Source organism: Miniopterus schreibersii (genome assembly GCF_964146895.1).
Source record: "Miniopterus schreibersii genome assembly, chromosome: 9".
NCBI classification, from domain to species: Eukaryota; Metazoa; Chordata; class Mammalia; order Chiroptera; family Miniopteridae; genus Miniopterus; species Miniopterus schreibersii.
The window spans coordinates 16,850,829-16,866,434 of NC_138118.1; the positions used below are offsets into that span (position 1 = coordinate 16,850,829).

Here is a 15,606-nt window from a genome sequence, read left to right on the forward strand (position 1 = left end):
CCCCAGTCATAACCACTTCCCTGTTGCTTCCCCAAACCCAGGGACGGGGTCTCTTGAGTTTTAGGTTAATCTCCCTCTTGCTTTTGTTTATGGTTTCACCACATCTGTGTATATTCCCAAACAATGCTGAGAAGCCAGCATAATCCTAACTGTGAAAGGAGAGGACAGTCTTGTGCTAATGAAGGCTTTGGGGAGAAGAGATACCACAGAGCCTCTGGGTCTCGGTGTGGCTTTGGCTTCTCTGAGAGTTCACAAGGACTTTTTCTGGGACTGTCAGAGGGCAAGGTCACGAGGGAGTCCTGGGAAACAGAGCTCACTGAAGCAAGGGCTGAGGTGTCAGCCAGACCTTGGATATCTGGATGGCATGTTGTCAGGGGCAGTGGACTGCTTTCTGCTTTCTGCTTCTGAGCTCACGCCTATCTCCTCTCAGGAGCAGGTCGAAGTGGGACATTTCCCGAGCAGCAGCGGGGTGTGGAGGGGATAACAGTAGCCTCATTGCACTTGGTCAAGACAAAGCAAGTCCAAATAAGAACTGGAGCAGGCTCGCCCAGACATTCTGACCTGAGGTTCCAAAGACTGTACACTGGCTGCAGGATCTGATGACAGCCATCAGTGTCTCCCGAGTTAGTCACACTGCTCCAGTCTGAACTGGTGTACTTGCGGTGTACAGCTGACATCCTAGTGTCCCCTTGCACTGTGTTCCAAGGAGCGCTCTTTGTCTCTGCCTGTGGTGGATCTCCTGAATCCTACATGCGACGTTTTCTTTCTTGGTTTACTTTCTGCTTTCAGGGGAGCACTTTCTCTAAAACTTTTTCCAGAAACTGTGCATGGGAGGGAAACATTTTAAAATCTTGTATATCTGAAAATGTATATATTTTATCATTTTACTTGATTGATAGCTTGGATGGATATAAATTCTAGGTCAAAAGTAAGTTTTCTTCAGCATTCCTTTTAACTACTAGTGTTGCTTTCTAATCTTTTGTACGTTACTTATTTTTTCTTTCTTTCTGGAAGTTTCTAGACTCTTCTCTTTAATTTGCTTTGGTGTGGGTTTATTTTCATCCACAATTTTGGGTCTTGGTGAACCAGCCCTTATGACCTGGTAACTCATGTCCTTCTGTTCTGGAAAATGTCCTCAAATGTCTTCCCTCCCTTCCATTTTCCTCTGTTTTGTTCTTTCTGAAACTTCTATTATTTTGATGTTGAACTCCTAGAATTGTCCTCTAATGTTCCTCTTTTTGCTCTCCTATACGTTCTCTTAGTATGTTTGCTTTACTTTCTAGGGAGATTTAATCAACTTTATCTTCCTATCTTTCTATTGGTGTTATTGTTTCTGCTGCTGTAGTTTTATCTTTCAAGACATAATTGTTGCTGTTGCTATTCTCTAGATGTTCCTTTGTATAGCATCTTGTTCTTTTTAAAATATATATATAGCCCAGCTGGGGGTGGCTCAGCGGTTGAGCGTCGACCTAGGATCCAGGTGATCAGAGTTTGATTCCCGGTCTCGATCAATGACTCTCTCATCATTGATGTTTCTATCTCTCTCTCTCCCTCTCTTTTCCTCTCTCTGAAATCAATAAAGATATATATATATATTTTAAATATATCTTTATTGATTTCAGAGAGAGGAAGGGAGAGGGAGAGAGAGATAGAAACATCAGTGATGAGAGAGAGTCAATGATCTGCTGCCTCCTGCACACCCCCTACTGGGGATCAAGACTGAAACTGGGGCATGTGCCCTGACCAGGAATCGAACTGCTATCTCTTAGATCATAGGTTGATGCTCAACCGCTGAGGCATAGCATCTTGTTCTTGTTTCATGGATGCTGTATCTTCTGTTATCTCTCTAAGGCTATTATGGTCTTTTTGACACTTTCTTTACTCTGTATAATGTTTTCTCCTGGTTATACTCTTTCTGGTTGTTTGTTTTATTTCTCTCTTCTGCATTAGAAAATTCCCAGGACATCTGGCAATCTCTGGCCATGATTAAGGTTGCTAGGGTGGGAGGGAGGCTAGTCAAAGACTGAGCTCACAGGTTGGGTTTGCCACTGTTGGGTTATTTAGCTGGGGAAATGCCTATGTCAGTACCTTTAAGCCTTTCCTCTTGGGCTAGTGACATACCCCAGAGTAGAGTCTTCCAGTTTCCTGCCTGGATGACAGAGCCCCTGCTCCCAGCACTTTGGGAGCCCGATGGTGGGAAGGCTCAGACTCTCTGCACTCAGCATTCCATATGACAGGGCATGTAATCCTCTTGCTTTCACAGTTTTCAGCATGGTATCCCCGTTCATAACTGTATTTGAAACTTCCTCTAACCAATACCCTCTATCTTTCCTTCTTCAGAGGTAAAGCCTCCAGACTCTGGCTGGGGTAGGGGAAGGCCTGTTCCCCAGTGACTTGGAGTTGGAGAAGAGCTCTAGAGCTCTAACGCCTTCTCTTTCTGGTCCTTACAGCAGCCTCTCCCACAGTTCCAGAGGTACCTTGGACCGCCAATTTCTGCACCTTCTGAGAACCTTGCAATGTGTATCACGTTGGCTCTCAGTTTCCCCCACTGCCAGCTGACACGTCTTTTTCTTCAGGGCTGATAAGTCAGTAGCCACATGGATGTCTGCCACCCTGCTTCAGAAATTGTGTGGCTGTTTTCTTTTTTTCTGTTCACTCCATCCTTATAGGTTTATCTCTTGATTTAAAAAAATCTCTTTATTGATATTTTAGTGGGGTTTGGGGAGGGAGTGAAATTAGAAGTATGCATTCAATCACCATCTTAACCCAGAGCCCTACCTTTCCTTTTCAATATATTTTTAAAGATATAATTCCTGGGAATAACCCTACTTAGTCATGGAGGACTGCTGTTTTAATGTACTGGGGTTTGTTTATTTCTGTCTTTCCATTTAGAAGTCTTTAAGTGAACATGACTAGCAGGAAATGAGCCTTTCTATGAGGAGGATTCAAGGAAAATGTCTCCAGTGGGATAACTTTTATTTAATATATAAGCGAAAACCAGAGGCTGGATCCCAGTATGCAGCCTCCAGGTAGCCCCTAAAGGACCAGACCCTGTAGTGAGCCCTGAGGGGATGCCCTTTGCAATGTTTGTCTAAGGACCCAGAATAAGTCTCAGGCTTCGCTATTGACGTTCCCTGGAGAGGGGCTCAGCTGGTGGTACGATTTTATTTTATATCATTTGGGGGAATTCTGTGATAAGAGACTGAGTCCTGGATGTCTTTTTTATTTTAAAAAAAATTAGTAAATCTATTGGGGTGACATTGTTTAATAAAATCATATAGGTTTTAAGTGTATAATTCTATAACACATCATCTGTGCTTTGCACTCGAAGTCAAATTGGATGCCTTTCTAAAATGCACCCAATTGCTCATTTGGGCCCCAGAATCATTCATTCATTTATTATTCACTTATTTAATATTCACTGAGCATGTACCATGGGCAAAGTGCTATGCTAGCTCTCTATACTTGTGACAGAACCTGTCCTAGGTAACTCTGTAAGGACCCCCTTGAGAGCCTTGAAGAGCAGCTAGGGAGGGATAGATGGAAAGGGGGGTCAGGGTCACATCCAAAGGGGTAACTTGTGACAATAATTTTTCTCTCTCTGTGGCTTGTGATGGGGAATAAGTGAGGGGACTCCTAAAGCATCTAGCATGGTTCTTGGCACACAGTAGGATGTCTGGATTTTTAAATATATATATTTTTATTGATTTCAGAAAGAGGAAGGGAGAGAGAGAGAAACATCAATGATGAGAGTCATTGATCGGCTGCCTCTTGCACGCCCCCTGCTGGGGATCCAGCCCACAACCAGCATGTGTCCTAACGGGAATCCACTTACATTCCTGAGGCTGCACACTTTTGACTTCACTGTTCTCCTCCTGCCCCTGAATGGAAACAAGTTGTAAGTTTAGCTCACCATTCTCCCTGGCAGACATTTCTGAAAATCTAAGTATTTTTGAGAAATCAGTTTTAGCAAAAAAAAAAAAAAAAGTTACACACATGAATTGATATTCACCAGTCCACCTGTGCCTATGGGAGGCATTCTCTGTAGCAGTACAACTGTTGAAAGCCCTCAGGTGGTGGCCAGGGCAGCAGAGGGACTGGGTTCAAGTCCCTGCAAGCTGTGTAATCCTGGGCAAATTCGTTACTTTTCCTGGCCTTAATGTACCTATCTGTGAAATGGAGACACAGTGTTTGCGGTGAGAACTCATGAGATAAAAGGTGCAGAAGTGCCTATTACACTTCTACTCCCGGTTTAATAAACATAGTGGGTCTTCCTCCATGGGGGTGCCATTCTGGGGCCAGGTGTGTGTGTGTATGTGTGTGTGCGCGCGTGTAGACGAGTGCGCGCGCACACGCGGTGCTCAGGCCCGCGGGTGTGTTTCCCGGGAAGGCCCGCGTGCGGGTGGCTGCGTGTGACCCGCCGCCCCGGGGGGGTGTGGCTGCCCGCGCCAGGCTGAGAACGAGGCGCCCGCGCCCGCTGCGGCCGATGGCAGCTGCGAGTGAATGAGCGCGCGGGGGAGACCCGCACGGACGTGCGCGCCCGCCTGCTGGCCGCGGTGGGGGGCGGACTGCGGGCGGCAGGAGGTGGGAGGAGGAGGGGCGAGGGAGGGGAGGGCGGGAGCGAGGGTGGAGGGTGGGAGGGCGGTCCGACCGCGGCGGCCGCGGAGCCCGGAGCGGGCGGCTCGGCCGGGAGCGGGGCTCACAGCCAGGAGGCGGCGCCACGCGGAGGGGACGCGGAGCGGGCGCGGGAGCGGGGCCGGGCCGCCCGCCAGGGCACAGCGCTGCGGGCACCGGCCGGGCCGGGCCAGACCCGGGCGGCGCGGTGACCGAGCCGGAGCCGCGGGTGCCGGGACCAGCCGAGGGCGTCGGGCGCGACCCCGAGAGCCGGCGAGACTCCTCGGAGCGTTGCCCAGCTGGGCGCCGGGGCGGCCGCGGCGGCACCTTCCCCGGGACTGGGCAGAGGAGACCCGCCTCCGGCAGGGAGCGAGAGGAGCAGGTCGGCCTGTCCGCGCAGGGGGCGTGTGAGTGTGTGTGTGAGTGTGTGCGCGCGCGCGTGTGCACGCGGGCCCCTGCAGGGTGTGTGTGTAGGGGTGTGTGTGGGGGGCGGGGATGGTGTGTGTCCATAAGGAGTGTGTGAACGTGTGTAGGGGTGTGTGCCTCTCAGTATGACAGTGTATCTGTGTGTGTCTGTGAGGTAGGTGTGTGTGGGAGAGAGAAGTGGGGGGAGCTGGGAGATCACAGAGCTTGGGTTTGAACCCATGTAGGAGGGAAGGCGGCCGGGCAGGACTGAATGTGCGCCCCCCCCCGCACTTGTGTGCAAGACTGTGTGAAGGGTGAGTGGGTGAGTGTGTCATGGGTGCTGGTGTGGCTGTGTGTGTGATGTAGGGGTGCTGGGTGCACGTGTGTCCCGGGCCTACCCTCCCCTTCCCGCCCCAGATGTGTGCGCAGGGAGGGGGTTCTGGGGAGTGGGTAGGAGCTCCTGCAGCAGCTCCTTGCCCAGCTTGCCTGCCTCGCCATATTCCCCGGGAAACCGGAGGTGGCCAAGCTGCCCCTCCCCCAAAGACTCCTAGGGTTAAGGGGAAGGGAGCAGGCCAAGCCCCAGGAAAGAGGGGAAAGGCTGAAGGGACAGAGCTTCTGCCAGAGCAGGGAGCTTGGCTGCCTTCTCCATCTGCCGGATCACTCAGCCCTGCGCCCTGCCCCTCCCAGGGCCCTGGACTCCAGGGTCGGGGGAGTAGAGGGCCAACATCTTAGGCTGGGGACCAAAGTGGGGGTGGGAATAGGTTGAGCCTCATCGGTGAGGGTTAGTTTGTTCACAGTTGTATTACCAGAAGGGTGCTGGGCACATAGTAGCCTCAATAAATATTTGAGGGTGGAAGGGTGGATAGAAGAGAGGGAGGGAAGGGATCGGAGTCTGGGAGTTAAGTTCATCCCATCCACTATCAGTCAAGGATGAGAGCAGCTGGTTGTGGTCACACCCCAGTCCTCAAATTGAGCAGGTGGGGAGGCAGGGATTTAGGGAGAGGGAGCCTTAGGGAAACTGTAGGGAGAGATTCGTGCTGGGCCTGAACGGAGGAAGGAGTTGGCAGCTCTCCTTGGGCAGAACCCTTTGCATCCTGTCCTCCCCCCTCCCCCACCTCCTTCTCTGTGATCAAAACCTCTGTCTCTTGGGCAATTCATCCCAGGCAGCCAGGGCTCATGGTGCTTCTTCTTTCTCCAGGACCTTCGTGCTCAAAAGGTTCTGAAGAACTGAGTCCCTTACCCACTGAGGCTACCTGAGACCAAGTGGGGCCATGGCGGGGCATGGCTGTCTGGGGCTGGGGCTGTTCTGCTGGGTCCTGCTTGCTGTTCCTGTGGGCCCCCAGCCTGCTTCCTCCATCCCAGGTGCCCCTCTCACTACTTTGACCCCACCACCTCAGAGTGAGGCCTCTATGCTGTCTCTCAACCTGGGACTTAACTTCAAATTCCACCTTCGGGGACCTGCTGCTGCCTGGGGGAGCCCTGTCACAGAGACCCAGCCACTCTCTCCTGGGTCAAGCCCAGAGTTAGAGGAAGAGGTGGCCAGTGGACTGAGGACTGACCCCCTTTGGGAACTGCTGGTGGGCTCCCTTGGGAGCTCCCCGCCAGAGTGGGGTTCTGCTGAAGGCAGTCCTATACCCTGGGCCTCCTCCCTGCCTCTAGAATCCACATCCCCCCTCTCTGGGCCCTCCAACCGGCCTACTACTCCCTATCAGCCCAGGATGGGTACTGTGACCTGGGACACTGCTCTGACGGCTACAGCACCTCCATCCAGTGCTCCCAGGCCACACCAGACTGAGCTGGAACTGAAGTTTGACATGGCACTGAGAGCAGGCGCAGCGCCCACCCTCGGGCATCGAACTCTGCCCCTGCTGCCCAGCCTGCGGGCCAGTCTGGCAGAGATTGCTGGGCGCCTGGGACCCTTTGGTGAGTACCCACTCCACCCTGAAGAGAGCCCCTGCTGGGCTGCTTGGCAGGTAGGAGGGAGCTTCAGCCCGGGCTCCTTTTGCAGGGTTCTTTGGCACCACTCTGTCTCCACTCCGGAACTTCTCAGGTGCGATCCCCCCAGGCCCAACTACATCCCCAAGCTCTGCCTCCAGAGTCTCAGATTCTCCAGGTGAGTGTTTACTTCATTGCAACAAACACTTACTGAATACCTCTACATGTCCGGCACTGTTCCAGGGGCCTGACCAGCAGCCCTCCCTTTCTTCCTCTACTCAAGGGGAGGTCTGCATTGCTTCCTCCCAGGTGCTGGGACATGGGCCACTGTTCCCAGGAGGAAATTCCCTCTTTGCCATACTAAGTTTGGTTTGGTTCTTGGAGCTTAGCTCCTGGTGGACATGTGCTATAATTCCTGGGACAGGGGCTCTCTTAGAGCAAGTTCTAGGGAAGGATAGGCTTTTCACCAAAAGCCCAAAGGCCAAGGCTTGGCTGGTAAGATGGCACTCGAACCCCATGTGCTCCCTTTGCAGGGCTCTTTGGCACCACTCTGTCCCCGCCCCCATCATCCCTGGAGAGAAAGCTCCCAAGCCCAGGCTCCCTAGACCCAACTGCTTCCCTAAGCTCTGCCTCAATTGCAGCAACGTCACTAGGTAAGTGTCCCATTCATTTGAACTTGACATTTATTGAGCACTTACTACATGCTAGCCACTAATTGGCATCCTGGGACCCTTTTGTTTCATTGTCATCATAACCATAATCACCACATTCTTCATCATCACCATGAAGATACATATTAATGGTCTGAGAACAAGTGTTGCTGGGGACAGCCCCACACAGAGTTAAGTAACGGTCCTATGCGATTTTTGCAATCACAGGCAGAGCAGGATGTAGACAAACGTGTCAGGGTCAAACAGACACAGGAACTCCTTCATGAATTCCACAGCCTCAGCACCAGCACCCCCCTCCACTTGTTTGCCTGGCCTCACTCCCCACCCCAACCCCAACCTTGGGGCTCTCTCCTTTGCTGCTGATCTGACATGACATGCTGTCAGATATGGGCAGGGCTAGGCCCCTCACTGGAAAGACTTTGAAGATCTTGAGCAGACAGATGCCATCATTGTTCAAGAAAGCACATGGACAAGCTGATGGTACAGAGGAAAGGCCAGGGACTCCAGAATCTTGAGACTTGGCTTTGAATCCCAATTATTAACTGACTGGGTGACCTTAGGGTAGGTTATTTAGTGTCTCTGAGCCTAAATTTTCTCATATATCTAAGGTTTAATAATAGTTCCTATTTTGTTATTGTGAAGCTTCCAGATAATGTAAGCTCCTGGCAGGAGTCTGGGCACAAAGTAGAAGCTCATTAAATAGTAGCTGTTAACCTTGCCTCTTCCCCCACTGCATCTCAGATACACTTCCAGGCCCTACCTCATAGACACTACAGACCCTGGCCCCAAGATGTGATGGGAGGGCACATAACCCACAGGACAGAAGGCACACTGGCTGGAGAGAGGTTCTGGTAGGTGAGGCCGAGGGAGCCATGGAGAAGAGGGGCCTCCAGGCCCAGCTTTGCTCTGAAAGGGTTTACTGTGGCTATGAATCCTCTCAGCCACACCACACTAGGAGCCAGCTTAGCAGTGGAAACCACTGGTCCTCCAGACTTAACACAGCACCTGACTCTGGCTCACTCCTGCACAGTCACTGCAATCCAGGGCGTGTGGGTCAGGAGGCTGCCATCTCCTCCCAATGCAGCCCAGTGTGTAGCAGTGGCAGGATCTGCTGTGGGACTGGGGGCAGACTCTGTGGCCTCAGGGGAAGGATGCTGGCTGGCAGTCTCTCAGCCTTGGTGACAGCAGGGCTGGCCAGGCAGCTTTAATGAGTCTGGTCAGTATCAGAGGCAGCCCAGCTCGCTGGCCCACACACCTTCCCCCTCCTCACTGATGGCTACGGGAACTCAGCCTCTTCCTGATTGTTCCCCTTGGAGAGAAGGCCAAGGGGCCTTGCTTGAGCCAGCGGTGTGTATAAGGGGTAGTGTCAATCAGGGGACAAAGGGAGTCTCACCGCATCTCTTCTAGGACCTGTCTAACCTAAGTGTGGTTAACCTTTGACCCAAGGGCTTCTGTTCCCTTGCAGTAGGTCCCCTTCTCTTTGGACAGAGCTTGTATTCAGCCAGTACACATAGAAACAGTTACGTAGGTTGTTAACACTTTTGTTTGTTTTTTTGGTTAATCCTCACCAGAGGATATTTTTCCATTGATTTTTCTTTTTAGAGAGAGTAAAGGGGAGGGAGGAAATGAGGGAGGGAGAGAGAGAGAAACATTGAGAGAGTCACATCTATTGGTTGCTTACAACATGAACCTTGATGGGGCATTGAATCTGCAACCCAGGTACATGCCCTTGACTGGGAATTGAACCCAAGACCCTTTGGTGGCGAGGCTGACGCTCTTAACCACTGAGCCACACTGGCCAGGGCTTGAAAGACTTTTATACCATTTGATAAGTACCCATTGCCCTTAGCCTCCTGAGCACTCCCCTCCACTCCCTGACCACCCTGGCTGGCACCTGTGCCATTTCCAGTGTTAAATATTTCAGATGTTACCCCCACAAAAAGTATCAATCCTCCATAATCCTGGAGGTGGAGGTGGGGAGAGGGATGGGGCCAGGACACTGAACAGGCTGTCGATTCCGGCATCCAGCGTGGAGCCTGCCCTTTGATCTGGGCAGCTGGTGGGTAATCAGGCCTGACTTTTCCATAAATCCACTGGCCCCTCTCCCTGACTCCTCCCCAGCTAGCTCCAACCTCACCAATTACTCACACTGACATCCCATCTCCTCCCTCAGCCCTGAGGTCAAGAGGGGCCACAGGCCTAGAGTGGGACGATTTTGTAAGGGAGGCTTGCTCAGGAGAGGGATGCTAGGAAGGCACTATCTTCTGGGGGAAACTGAGGGTCCTTTCTGGGGAAGCCTCGAAAGGTGAGACAGAGGCTGAGGTCAAGTAGACCCTTTAAAGGCAGTAGCTGGGTCTTCTTCACCTGTCCCCACCCACATGGGCCCAGTGCTGGGCACACCAGGCATGTCCTGCCCCCTGGGACCAGTGCACCTACTTAGAACTCTCTCCTTTGATACCTGAGCTGTGCCTGTACTTTGCCTATTTTCTGGTTTTTATTCCTATTCTGGCTTCTTAGGAATGTTGAAACTTGCTCTAGTTACCATAGTGCTTTGGGACAGAGATGAGTGATGGGGCTTCCTGTGGCCCTGGGGTGAGAAGTGAAGCAGATCTCTGACAGCTGCACTTATCTGTACAGTGAGAAAGGAGGGGGCATGTGGGCAGCAGCCTGGCACAGGCTGTGGGGCTCCTGGTCATCATCTCCCTCACTGCAGAGCCCACCAAGGCCAAGGAAAGATCAGGCAAACTCATCCACTTTGCAGAAGAAGTGGGTTGGGCAAGGGCATCCGAGGGGCCCAAGGAATGAGGGTGTGTGAGCATGCATATTTGACCCTGCTAATGTCAGACTGATGCCCACTCCTCATCAGCAAGCTGTCCCTTTCCAGCTATGTCTTTAACCCATGGCTGTGTCTTCATTAGGTGTTCAGAGGTGGCCAGTCCATCCAAATGGTCTTCTTCAAACAGGATTTACAAAGCGAGAACGTGTTAATGTTCACTCACTTGACTAATTGTTGACTTTCTGAGCCAGTTTAGGATGTGCTAAGAGACAACAGTCTTTAGTTAGTTAAATCAAGACTAGTTTGAGGCCAGAAATGGTCACACTAACACAAACACAAACTGATGATTGGTGACAGACATTAGCCAATAATGATGACACGGACGGCAGTCATATACTGAATGCTTATTATGCACCAGGCACTCCAAAAAGCTTTACACACCTCGCCCATTTATCCTCCCGACAGCCTATGCAGTAGATGCTCTTCCCCATTTCAGATTTGAATGTGAAGGAATGGGAACCAGGGCACATGCTGCCATTTGCAGGAGGCAGCGAGCTGTGGAGTTTTAATTTTTTGGCTGCTCCTTCTCCATCCTCATCAGTTGTCTGATTCTATCGTCCCCTCCTCTCTCTCCAGAACTGATTTCTGCCCTTCTCAGCCCTTTTCTGCGTTCTCAGGACTGCTCTGTGTCACATGTCCCCAGCATGAGCTGGCACTGCCTGGGTGGCGGTGCTCCTGGGGTCTTCCTGTATTGTCCAGCTGAGGCATGGTTGGGCATGGCCAGGCAGTTGGGGCAGGAGTCTGTCTGTTAGGAGACCCTCCCCCTCATTTTACAGCTGTCTCCTGTGCACCCCCCTGTCCTCACCAGGCTGTCCCCACCCTTCCCCACCATCTTTCTCCCTCTATCCTTGCCTGCAGCTGCAGCTCTGCTGAGCCTGCTAGGTGCAGTAGGAGAGGTTCAGCTTCCAGCATCCTCCCTTGCTGCTTGGCCATGGGGATAATCCTTGGGTCTAACTCTTTCTAATTCCTCTCTTGCTCCAGGAGAGTAGAATTAGGGAGCTTACTCTTCAGCCTCTCTTGCTTGACTTCCCTTTGTCTCAGGATGTGGGGAAGATGTTGGAGCACAGGATGAGGCTGGGGGGGCTGAGTTAGCGAACCCCAGGGCAACCCCTGAGGGGTCACTCATAGATGGCATTTTATCCCATTATGATCTCCCCAGTTGTTCCTTCCTAGGAGTTCAAAGATAGTCTTGAGACCCGGGGGAGTCTTTCTCAATGTCACCTTCTAGAAAATGGAGCTAGAACAAAAGGGGCATCTATGTTAAGAGCTTTAGACCAATGTCTTTGCCATTGAGTCAGGATGGGGTTGGGATCACAGTCTTGGGTAGGCCGAGGGTGGGGGGTGTAGCAAGCAGGAAGGCCAGTGAATAGGAAAAGTCTTCTCCTCAGGGTGCTGGGTGGGGGCAGGAATGTCTCACCTCTCCTGATGCACGTCTGTGTGTGTGTGTGTGTGGGGGGGGCTTTTCCAGAAGAGACAGGGAAGCAGTTGAAAAAGGGCAGGGGGAGCTTCTCTTAGCTCCAAGGTGGGAGCTGGAAGTCAGAGGTGCAGAACAAGAGATAAGCAAACTAGTATTAGGAAGAGGCTCTGGTATCGTGGGAAGGGGCTCAGACTGGGGCTCAGATATGGATTCTAGCGGCAATTCTGCCAATTCGTGACCTTGGACAAGTCATTTTGCCGCAGAAGACCCTTAGTATCTTCATCCGGCAAATAAGAGGATTCATTTATTCAATGTATATTTGCTCAGTGCTAACTCTGTACCAGGCACCATTGTAGGCACAGGGTTTCAGATGTGAGCAAAGCAAACAAAAATTCTCATTCTTATGAAGTTTTGTTTCAGGTGGGAGAATTGAACTCAAGGGGGCTTCCACAGTCCCTCCCAGCTGTAAAATTTTGGGACTTCTTAAGAAAAACCATTTGCAGTAGAATCACAAAGCAAGGAAGGGAAATGAACAAAACAGGGAGTTGGGGGTGGGTTGGGGCCCGGTGGGAGACAGAGATGAGAGCTGAAACTACTGCAGGAGGAGTTTGATGGGGGAGGGGAAGATGGGTGGCCAAAAGGTGAGAGGTCGTGTCTCATATTAAAGACAAGTGTGTCCTGGATGGCTATGAGGACTCTGACTGGCATACAGGCTACTGGCTGCAGGGAGAAGAGGAGTGGCTGGGGGAGGCCTGCACAACTTCTTCAGAAAAATGTTCTTTGCCCACAGACGCCACCATCCGCACCTCTGGTCCAGATGATCCCTCTCCTGCCAGCCTCGGGACCCCTTCTGTGCAACCAGAGTGTGGACCAGGGTCCTGCAGCGTCGGAGAATTGCCTGAACAAGAGGGGCAGCCTCCTGCAGCCCCGCTGTCCCTCTTTTTCCTGACCTTGGAGGCCGACTGGGCAGAGGCCAGGGCTCGCTGGGGGTTGGCCTGGGAGGCCCATGTGTACGGGGTAGGCGCCCTCTTCGGCCTGGTGGCCCTGCTGGCGCTGCTGGCTCTGGCCCTCTTGCCCTGGCGCTGCCCGCCTGGCGCCCCCTGCCTGGCGCTGCTGGACGTGCTCCTGCTCTCGGCTGGGACCACCAGGGCTTTCCCGCTCTTCTACGACGCCTACGGGCACCGCGACCGGCTGCCCGCGCTCGCCTGGCTGCTGCTGCAGGACCTTCCGCTACCTTGCCTGGCCGCCGGCCTGGGCCTGGCCTGCCTGCTGCTGGCCCGGCCGCGCCCGCCGCGCTGTCCAGCCGGCCTGGCCGCGCTGCTGCTCCTGGGCCTGGCGCTGGCTGCGGCCGCCGCGCTCGGCAGCGCCGCCCACCGCCCGCTGCGGCCCCTGCGGCTCGCCTCCCGCGGGCTGCACGCCTTCCTCGCGGCCCTCCTGTCCGGGCTCCTGCTGGGGCTTTCCTGCTGGGGGGGTCGGCGGCGGCGGGCCGGGGCGCCCCTGGGCGGGTCTGGCTTCAAGGGCGCCACCCCTCTCCCGCAGGCGCGCAGCCCCTTCGCCCCGCGGGATTCCTGGCGGCGCGCGGCGCGCACGGCCCCCGTGGCGGGGACCTTCGGGCTGCTGAGCGGAGCCCTGCAGGGCTACGAGGTGCTGCACGCCCTGGGCTATGGCGGCCAGCCCGGCCTGGAGGGGCCCTGGCCCTGGTGGGCCTTCCAGCTGGGCCTGCGCCTGGGCGAGGTGGGCGTTGCGCTGCCGCTGGCGCTGCTGGGCCTCTACCCCGCGCTCTGCAGCTCCCGCGTGCCGCCGCGCTGTTGGGCCAAACTCTTCCGCTTGTCCCCGGGCCACGCGGCTCCGCTGCTGCCCGGACGCTGGGTCACCGGGCCCCCGGACAAGGAGCCTCTGGGCAGCGCCATCGCGCGTGGCGACGCGGAGCTGCTGCAGCTGTGCGCCTTGGCTGGGCCGGGCCCCGACCTCCTGCTGCAGGGAGGCACCTGCCGGGGCTTCGAGGGTTCGGCGGCGAACCCCGCCCCTTCCCCGGCCTCCTCCCCCTGCAGCGACTGCACCGTGGACTTCCGCCCGCCCTCCCCGATCAACCTGCGGCGCAGCATCGAGGAGGCCCTCTGCAGCGAAGCCCTGCTCGCGCCCGGCCTCTTCCAGGGCCCTGCCTTCGGGGAAGCCCTGCCTGGGCTCGGCCTCCGCAGCACCGGCTCGCTGGGGGAAAAGACGGGGGCTGGGCCCAGTGGGAGGTCCGGGGAGGCCCGGGGCGCCCCCGCGCCCCTGGAGCTTTCCTCTCCCCGGGCCTGGCCCGCCGGCAGTAGCGCATCGTCAGGCTCGCTGTGCGGACTCTCCCGGGACAGCTCGTCCATGCTGCTCTGCTCCAGCCCAGACAGGCCCCCGCGCTGTCCGCTCGTCTGCGTCCTCAGCCCCCCGCGGCCCTCAGGAAGCAGCCCCAGCCTCCCGGCCTCAGGATCCTACCAGGCCCTGTCCGCATCCTCCCGCGACTCCCCAGAGCCTGCTTCTGAGCTGCAGACCGAAGAGGCCTTGCTGCAGGAGCAATTCCTGGACGCCTGCCGACAGATCGACGAGCTGAGCATGGGCAGCGACACCATAGACCTGTGAAAAGAAAGCCCCCTCGGTGCCCGGGCATACGCCCCCTTCTGGTGTGCGCTCTGCCCAAGACCTGCACACTGTAACCCACCCCAGCCCTGCCTGGCTCAGATACCTCTCCCTGTTTCCTTCCCCATCCAGGGGCTCCTGGGTGGGTGGGTCAGCAGCCAGGCTCTGTTGATTGGGAATTAGTGCCACCTTCTCGGGCCCTGGGTGCTGATGCCCTCAGCTGAGATTCTAGGCTGGCAGGGGTCCCGCTTTCCTTGGCATTCACCAGCAATAAAGCTCCAAGGTGCTCCACTCCTGACCACCACTTCTCACTCCGGTGCTGAGTGAGAGGGGCTATCCTCAGAAGACCTCCGGATGGTCCTCGGTCCCCATACCCACCTCTGCCATGCCCAGGAATCCCACCCCTATGTGAGACTCCATGTTCTCCACATGACCCTTCCCTATAGAAGGGTCCATGGCCCATCTAGGAGACTCTACAGCTGTTGGGTGGGAGGTGAAGGCTAACAGAGTTAATTTATCAATAAAATATTTTCAGAGGAGAAAAGTCTGACCTTCTTGGAAAAGCTTAGGTGAGGCAACAGCAGCAGGGGTTCTGCCAGAAACTGGAAGAGAAGTAGCATTTGGGTGGAGTGGGCCCATCTCGGGCCCCAGCGACCTTCACATCCAAATGCAAGTTTTGTCCTGTGTTTGGAATGAGTGAGGGTCCTGGGAGCAACTCCTTGAACACCCTTTGACTCTCTGGGAAGTGACTTTTTCAGAGATGGAGCATGGCCCTGAGAGGTGAGGCAGAAACTATAGTCTTTGGTGGAAATGTCTGCATCCCTAGGAGCCTGGCTTCAGGTCCTGGTGGGCAGGGGGCGAGGGACTAGTTCATGATAAAGTTCTTGTGGAAATGTTGATACACATATCAAGGGCTTGATCACCTTGAGCTGGGAGCCCCAGCAATCTTCCTGCCACATTCCCAGAGGAATTCACACATGCTCCACCTACCAACAGTGCCCTGTCAAAGTTGGACTCACAACCCTTCTTCCTCTGCAGGGTGCTTATCTCCCATAGGTGCAGATCCTGAAGAAAGCCTGTCTTCCCCAAACCCCAGCGGCATCCTACCTACCAAA

At 54.6% G+C, this 15,606-nt stretch overlaps 1 protein-coding gene across 4 annotated transcripts; it reads left to right on the forward strand.

The window, feature by feature from the left end:
- The first annotated feature begins 4,763 nt into the window (after positions 1-4,763).
- PRRT4 (proline rich transmembrane protein 4) lies at positions 4,764-15,023 on the forward strand. 4 transcript variants are annotated; one of them, XM_081146287.1, is made up of 5 exons: positions 4,764-4,996; positions 6,218-6,942; positions 7,028-7,132; positions 7,488-7,607; positions 12,669-15,023. In XM_081146287.1, the coding sequence occupies exons 2-5, from the start codon at positions 6,291-6,293 to the stop codon at positions 14,492-14,494; spliced, it is 2,703 nt and encodes a 900-aa protein (XP_081002413.1). In that variant the 5' UTR covers positions 4,764-4,996; positions 6,218-6,290; the 3' UTR covers positions 14,495-15,023. The 4 variants fall into 4 exon arrangements, with proteins under 4 accessions (XP_081002413.1, XP_081002414.1, XP_081002416.1 ...); XM_081146288.1 differs by having other exon boundaries at positions 7,070-7,132; XM_081146290.1 differs by lacking the exon at positions 7,488-7,607.
- The last annotated feature ends 583 nt before the right edge of the window (positions 15,024-15,606 follow it).